At 32.7% G+C, this 8964-nt stretch overlaps 2 protein-coding genes across 2 annotated transcripts in view; both read left to right on the plus strand.

Annotated features, from left to right (window-relative positions):
• Positions 1-8964, plus strand: part of LOC133199571 (peptidyl-prolyl cis-trans isomerase FKBP1A-like) — a 159183-nt gene that overhangs the window by 118565 nt on the left and 31654 nt on the right. The gene's annotated exons all lie outside the window — the stretch shown is intronic.
• LOC133199570 (peptidyl-prolyl cis-trans isomerase FKBP1B-like) lies at positions 4998-7453 on the plus strand. The gene is made up of 6 exons (XM_061335387.1): positions 4998-5133; positions 5248-5295; positions 5546-5626; positions 5894-5916; positions 7000-7073; positions 7219-7453. The coding sequence occupies exons 1-6, from the start codon at positions 5040-5042 to the stop codon at positions 7331-7333; spliced, it is 435 nt and encodes a 144-aa protein (XP_061191371.1). The 5' UTR covers positions 4998-5039; the 3' UTR covers positions 7334-7453.

Consider the following 8964-nt stretch of genomic DNA (forward strand, 5'->3'; position numbering starts at 1 on the left):
TGACCAAACACAAGTTCACTTCCGGTTCGGACAGGAAGTACCGGAAACACACGAAAACAACTTCGAAACAAAGAGAATGTCATGATCTAATACCCCTGTAAATTTCACATCTTTACCTCAAACCGTTTCCGAGAAAAATTCCGGACAAAAGTCCATTTAAAAATTGGAAATTCGGCCGTAACTTCGGACCGGAAGTGAATTTTTCAAAAAACGGAATTTTATATAAACTTCATATATCAGCCTACTATCATGTGAAAAATTGTGAAAATCTATCCAACCATCTCTGAGTAATCGCGCTCACAAAATTTGGGAGGAATAATAATAATAATAATAATAATAATAACTAGACTCTTGTTGCTATGGCAACAAAAAGGTCTTCCGTTCCTATATGATACCGTTTGCATTGATTTTTTTTTGTAGAGAAACGTGTACAGTATGTAATATTTAAGTTGTAAAGAATCTAAAATTTGTCCCTTCGGTACTTGCAGTCCATTGATTTTTACTGCAAAAATGAATGTATCTGTTGTCCTTATATAAGATATTGTATGCATATGTTTTTTCATTAGTAGAAGTATATTTAAACTATTTTAAATTTAAAAGTTAAAATGGGGGAGGGGGTTTTATCTAGAAAACAACTTGTCAGTTCTTACAGTACTTTGATTTTCACTACAAAAATGAAAGTATCCACCGTCCTTATATATAAACATGACAAATTTAACACATGTAGTGTATGAATTGAATTTTGCATTTAGAGAAACATCTATATATAAGTCGAAGTAAAAAAGAATAGTAAATATCCTTTCAGTCCTTGCGGTACTTAGATTTTTATTGGCTAATGAAAATACCTTCCATAAGTAACTTATTCTATGCATTGATTTTTATGTATAGAAAAACATGCCTGTTTATACTACACTGTAGTTTGAAAAAATTGGGTATCTAAAACAGTCCTCTCAGTACTTCAGGTACTTTGATATTTACTGCAATTAAATGTAGTCTTCATTCTTATATATGATACTGTATGTATTGATTTTTGTATGCAGAGAAACATGTAAACATAACCTTCATGTAAGTTAAAGTAAGAAATGCGCTATCAGTACTTTTAGTACTTTGATTTTTGAAAGGAAAAAGAAAGTAGCTGAAATCTATAAAACGGGTGACCTGATTTCAAAACAAATTATATATTTGGCACTTATAGACCTATCTCTATTACGCCTAAAAATATCTTGAAAATATGTTTAAAAACAAAAAAGTCGAAAATTGACCAAAACACAAATTCACTTCCGGCTTAGACAGGAAGTTCCAGACACAAACGAAAATCACGTAGAAACAAAGAGAATGTCATGATCTATCATTCCTGTAAATTTCACATCTTTACCTCAAACCCTTTCTGAGAAAAACACCGGACAAAAATGCAATTTAAAATTTGAAATACGGCCGTAACTTCGGACCGGAAGTGAATTTTTCAAAAAACGGAATTTTATATAAACTTCATATATCAACCTATTATCCAGTGAAAAATTGTGAAAATCTATCGAAACATCTCTGAGTAATCGCGCTCACAAAATTTGGGAGGAATAATAATAATAATAATAATAACTAGACTCTTGTTGCCATGGCAACAAAAAAGTCTTCCGTTCTTCTTAATCTGTAAGAATTTGCTTTTTTCTGTGTCAAAAACATACATATCATATTAACTGTGAAAGAAAAAATAACTGGAAAAAAGTCCTTTCAGTACTTATGGTACTTTGATTTTCATGATCAATCTTGTATAATGCATTTGGCACCTATGAGAGATATACGTATATCATAGAGCAAGGATGATTAGCAATTTAAAAAAATTGTTTGCAATCATTTCTAAGACAAACAGACGAACGAACACCGTACTATCAGCTATCAAGATTTGACAGCATACCTATAAGAAAGATTATTCAATAACAGTAATTATTAAGCAATCGATTAATTGATTGATTTATTATATGTTGTTTACGTCCCTGTCGAGAAGTTTTCACTCACATGGAGACGCCACCGCTCGCCGGAGTATACTTATACTTTGGCAATTATCACCATTGAGCAGTGAATAATCTTTTTTGTGCCAGCACCTTCTGCGACACGGGACCTCGATTTATACGATCTCATCCCAAGGACCGGTCTCCACGTCCCACAATCGAAGTTTATTATACCGCGATATTTTATTTTATTTTATTTTTTCACAAGTTTGTTGCATCAGATGTACTTAAAGATCATACTTTAAGATCATTTCGAACTCAGGCTACTTTTTTGCAGTGCATACAGCGTCAGGTTATTTTGATTGACAGGTCAACACACGTGCACTTCGTGTAATACTTTTTAAGCAGAAAAATATACAGGATGTGACCATGACTGACTATGAAATCAAAAAACATTTAATAAAGAATGGGTGTCACTGATATAGAACTAATTTTTGGTCTATGTAAATGGAAAGGAGGATCGGGATTAAGAGGGAATCTCTCTCTCTCTCTCTTTCTTCCTCTCTCTCTCTCAGACATGTAAATTGAACATTTCAGTATCATAATGACAAATCTACCATTATAGAATATGAAATTCTGTATACATGTCAATGTATTTATAACCACATGTTCCAGATTTAAATCTAAAACGATTATATAATTCAAATGCCTAGCTGCACTAACATCTCCAAATATTAATCAAGACCGAGGGGGGGGGGGGGGCGGGGGCGGCTTCAAAGGAATTAGATAGTTTTATGTTTTATGAATTATAAGGAAAAGTACAGGTCAGTTGCATGTACAATGTACATAATTATATATAATTGCATAAAATTGTGTTCATTCAGGTATACTCATCCCACATATCAACAGACCTGTGCAATTTTTTATCATGTTTTTTTTTTTCAAAAGAAAGATATTGCGAAGCATTATTTCACACAGAATCGCGTTTTCACATATTTTTTTTTAACTCTTTGAGTATTTCACAAGAATCCAAGAATCGCCTTTCACATCTTTTATAACTCCTTGGGTATATAGAGTATAGATCATGTGTCATAAATAATTCAACTTTTTATCAAATATACATGTAATAACCAAATCTAATCTATAGATTGATTTTCTTTCTTTTAAGTGGCAGATATCAATTTATTTATAAAGGCTTTAAAACAGTACTGTATTACAATTTTCTATCGCTCAATTCCTTTTCTGAGTGTATGTAATATTTTTTAATATCGGAAATAAAACTCGGAAATCGGGATAATTTCGCATTCAAATCATAGAGAATAATAAATCGTCTGCATTATAGAAGGCTTATAACTATCGTATTCTGAACCTAGTATACGAGATAGATAAAATTGCATGCCTGTCCATCACTATAAATGTATATTCAGTGCTTATAATATATTTAATTGAATTAGCTACCTATAGCTAGCATATATATTAATTTTTGTTTTAGATATATTCATGTGTAAATCAATTAACTGTCAAAACAGACTTACACTCCACTGGCAACTTCAAACTATACATGCACTGGAAGCGGTAATCAACGTACTCTTACATTTAGAAGATTGAATATGGAACGTCTAAATATTTTGATATGGAGAGTGTATATGTCTCTGACGTCATCGATACTATTTCCGCCTTTATCTCGAAAGTTCTATTCTCACTTACAAGTCAGAGTTATCTTTCTTTGCCCACTGTATACACACTAGGTAAATAGGGAAAATGACGGTACCGAAAATCTACAAAATGTGGAATCTGATTTCAAAACAAATTATATATTTAGTATTTGTAGAAGAACTTCTGTTATACATAATAATATCTTGAAAAAATATTAAAATACAAAAAAGTTAAAAATTGACCTAACACAAGTTCACTTCCGGTTCGGACAGGAAGTACCGGAAACACACGAAAACAACTTCGAAACAAAGAGAACGTCATGATCTAATATTCCTGTAAATTTCACATCTTTACCTCAAACCGTTTCTGAGAAAAACACCGGACAAAAGTCCATTTTAAAATTGGAAATTCGGCCATAACTTCGGACCGGAAGTGATTTTTTCAAAAAACGGAATTTTATATAAACTTCATATATCAGCCTACTATCGTGTGAAAAATTGTGAAAATCTATCCAACCATCTCTGAGTAATCGCGCTCACAAAATTTGGGAGGAATAATAATAATAATAATAAAAAGAAACAATACAAACACTATAAGTCTTCCGTTGTGAACGGAAGACTTAATAATAAAAAGAAACAATACAATCACTATAGGTCTTCCGTTGTGAACGGAAGACCTAATAAAAAGAAACAATACAATCACTATAAGTCTTCCGTTGTGAACGGAAGACTTAATAAAAAGAAACAATACAATCACTATAAGTCTTCCGTTGTGAACGGAAGACTTAATAAGAAACAGAGTAAAAACAATATGTTCCCCAACTTCGTTTGGGGAACATAATAAATAAATTGACTCGACCCCCCCCCCCCCCCAACCTTTCAAAATCAAATGGTCGTCCCCTAAAAAACATAAAAAACATTTCGTACACGGGACATTCAAATAATAAAAAGTAAATGTATATATATATATATATATATATATATATATATATATATATATATATATATATATATATATATATATATATATATATATATATATATATATGGATGGATGGATGGATGGATGTATGTATGTATGTATTATATTAAACAATCGTATAACAATAGTTTTACAATGGAAATAAAAAAAAAATATTTTTCTGTTAGAAAAATGCCATGAAAGGAGAAAAACACATTGTAGTTTACAGATATCAGTCTCCTTTATGATTTTTAAAAACATAAACGAACAGATTTTACGACATAGTTTGAAAAGTAAACATATTACAAGATTTTTGAATCATCATTGTCTCAAACATGTGCATCTTCATTGTACCTTATACGGAAAAGCGCCGCCTCAGGCGTTGTTTAATGATTGATGTGTTCACTATACCACCTTGTAATTAACATTTCCACATTTCAATTTGAACTTTTCATCACTGTTTCGGTGTAATAAGACATGGCTAGTAAGCTTTTGTGGAGTATATCCTTTGTGATACAGTGTTTGTCTGTTCTAGGAGGAATTCAGAAGGAGATCCTGGCTCCTGGAGATGGTATCTAACAGAAAGATAAACATGTATAATACAGATTATGTAAAAAGAAGTACTGCTTATCGTATATGTCTCGTTTAAAAAACATCGTAATTTTGTATGTGTATTTTCTTGTAGGAAAAACGTATCCAGAAGACAGGTGGACAGTGATGGTCCATGCAACAGGTAATGTACAAATATGTACATGTATTTATAGATCCTATACAGGTAATGTACAAATATGTACATGTATTTATAGATCCTGTACAGGGAAATGTACAAATATGTACATATATTTATAGATCCTATACAGGGAAATATTTTGCTGAAAGAAGTCGGTCGAACAATTTCTCTTATAGGATGTGAGAGTTATTTTGATATAGATAACACCTTTCACGATTAAAAGAAATGATTAACATATTTTGACATTTCACAGAGATGTTTGAAAATGGCACCGTCATTGAAAGCTCCAGGGGGAGAAAACCACTGTTCTTTGTTGTGGGTGAAGCTATACCAGGTAAGAGTCGTCAACGAAAGGGTTTACTGGAGAAGCAAATTATGTTTGTTGGTTAAACAAATCATTTTTAACCTTTAGATTATTGTATCTGTTTCACTTTTAAACAGCCTTTTAAAAACTTATAAATATAAATTTGAAACTTAACAACCAAAATACTTTTTTTTTTTTCATTTAACCTGACGGACATTTATTCTTATGCAAACCCATTTGCTGTTTTGTATTACTCTGTTACTTGTGTGTAAACTGTTGAAATTTTTATTTTGACAGCATTAAACGAAGGCGTAAAAAGTGTAAGTACATGTAATTAACGAATATATTAAATATCTAATAATGCATTAAGGTCATTCAAAAAAATACGCAGACAATGTCGCTCTTCATCTAATTGATTTTAAATATTTAAGATTAACACATTTTATTTTTACGATGTGTGATGTTTCATAGGACGTTAATGGAAACTTAAGAACAAAGCTTTATGATAAACGTGATGACTTCAACTTTTCAATCGTCAGCTTCCCTTACTTATGTAGCAATATACCCTTATCACCTGCATATGGGGTTATGTCTCTCTGAATGATTCGATACCCAAGAACATGTTCTACGTACGAACAATTTCTAAAACGAGGCAAGCTATTAACAAACAAGTTGATGAAACAAGAATATCAACAGCATCGTTTAAAGTCATCATTTTGCAAGTTCTATGGTCGATGCAATGATTTGTGAGCAAATACAACCCATCATTAACTCAAATGTTGACTGATGCTTTTCATACTAATTGTTAGGCTATTATTTACACACTGAATTGTCTTCGGATTTTTTCCTTTTTTCCGATCATGACAAGGAGCACACGGCTGGTGTGACCGGTCGACAGGGGATGCTCACTCCTCCATGGCACCTGATCCCATCTCTGATGTTTTAGAGGGGTCCGTGTTTGCTCTGCTTCTGAATTATTGTTTAAATGGACTTAGGGTCTTGAATACTGGTTGTTATTTCCATATTTCATTCGTTCCATTTGATTTAGGGATAGTATAAAACGTTTAGGGTGTCCGTTAATACGGTGAATACTTGTCTAATGTAGGAAGAACATGTTTCACATAGTACTGTAAGAAAGATGACGTATAATGAATTAACAAAAAAATTTTGGCTCTACCTAGTGATTCGTTACAGTTTCATATTATGTCAAATCACTGACTTTCGCACATCGCAATGAAAGTTATATTATATAGAATTGACGTAATTAAATACAGTAGAATCAAGATTACCGTAATACAGCAGTTTCATTTTCGTCAGAAGACAAACTCTTGTTAGCTTTTATGGTGATTGTCGATATGACTGACTTAGCATATTATGAATGGTGTACTGTTGATTTTCCATAGATGAGTAAGGGGGAAATTTGCGAGCTGACTGCCACACCAGACATGGCTTACGGCGAGCAGGGCAAACCGGGATTATATCCTTCAATATAAACACATCAGTTTTGGTGATATATGATCAAATGCAGTGTAGTTTTTATAATAATTATACATCTCCTGTAGAATGAATGATAATTTAGTATTGTAATATTTACATGTATATTTATCCTTGACTGTGAGAACGATTCCCCCGAATTCCGTCATTGTGTTTGAGCTTCATTTGGTGGACATGTGGGATAAACCTCTCTACATCTCCCTGGAAGATGTAGTTGTGGCTAAAGACCAAAATTCTAACTAGACTGCCAGCAAGTCTGAAGCAAATTCCAAGGCGATTACGGTCAAACGGCAAGGAAAGAAGGACAAATTGTGTTTTTTTCTTGTACAAATCAATTGTAATAAAACACTTCTACTGGACAAACTACTCATTGCTATTCCATTGTTCCACGAATCTATGCTGCTTTTCTGCTAGAAAAAAATCTTGCTTTTCCATGACTAACATACCGCTTTTCTACGATTATTGGCAAATCAAATATAAATGAATGCAGGTAATCCTATGTAATTAGTCGATTCGTGGAATACTCGCAGAACAGCATCGTACACTTAGCTTATTTTTTTAAGGTCGCAGAAAAGAAGGTCCGCCATACAAATACTAGTATTTGGTCAATATCTACGGTTACATTTACCGTCACGAATTTTAATATTTTGTATGTTTAAAGACTGTATAAGTAAAACGCATCATTACATATGAAAAGGGGATGCCAGTCAGTCGAGCTGTCAAGCGACTATAAACCAGCAATAACACATGACTACTACTTTTACGTGTCATGCGTGTCTTATGTTTGCTAGAGTCTAATATAAAATAATCTGTGTTACTGTTATTCCATTCTGTTTACTTTTATCGTTCTCTATCTGTAACTTAAATATAACGATGGGAGAAGTGGACATCCCTGTCCAACCCCAAAAACTTCTCTTTTTTGTATTTTTTTTTTTAAATTCATTCACATATTCACAAGTTCACGGTGTATTTTATATCATTTCCGTGTGCTATTTAAAAAAGTACCTTAAAAGATATAGCCATTTTCCCTTCATTAAATTAACAGCATATTAGGACAACTCTCGTCTCTTACTAAAATGGAAGATGTCACTGCATTCATGTATGTAATTATGAATCATGTTCTTTGGTGAACCCTTGAAGTTGCCGACTAGCCTTGTCATCATTTCATCAGTGATCATAGCCAGCACGAAAGGAGGAAGGGTTTTTAGTAAGACGATTTGTTAAATTATCAATGGTTTGTGACTGCACTAACACATAGAAAGCAAGTCAGAGAGGTTGACACGCAGTTGTTTTTCTTTGGAATTTCATTGGTCAACTAGGGTCACAGATAGTGACGTTCAGTAAGTTTCTCGTAAATTTTCGCCTTTCTGTTAGTCACGAGTGTATCGTTTTTATGGGACTTCGAATATTTGTTACTATTGGCTAAAACATGGATTTCTTATTGCTGCCCCTCTTGATGTTTATTCTACACGGATATAGCGAATGTCGTGTTGAAATAAGGACTACAAAAGTTGGGGACGGTAAGATCTACAAAACATTAACTTCGTATTACTTATGTCAGGCGAGTGTCAATTTTCGTTATTCAATTAATACGACAAGATGGCCTCAAGGCGTAAAGAAATGAATACAATGCAATAATTGCATATGGATGGCAAACAGTTTCTTGATAAAAAAATAAAATCAAATTTGCCTGGCATATATTACTGGTTCTCACATCAAACACTTTTTTGACAGGCAATACACAAGTGTATGTCCTGCCCCAAAAAATATTTATTGAAAATATCACTTTTGTTTGATTCTCAATTCTTAGGGTAAAACTTGATGTTCAACTAAACTGTGTTGTGAAACATATTTTCTTTTTCAAAAGCATCGTA

The sequence above is a fragment of the Saccostrea echinata genome, unplaced genomic scaffold, assembly GCF_033153115.1.
Source record: "Saccostrea echinata isolate AGI-Se365-2 ecotype Australia unplaced genomic scaffold, CSIRO_AGI_Sech_v1 ptg000034l, whole genome shotgun sequence".
Taxonomy (NCBI): domain Eukaryota; kingdom Metazoa; phylum Mollusca; class Bivalvia; order Ostreida; family Ostreidae; genus Saccostrea; species Saccostrea echinata.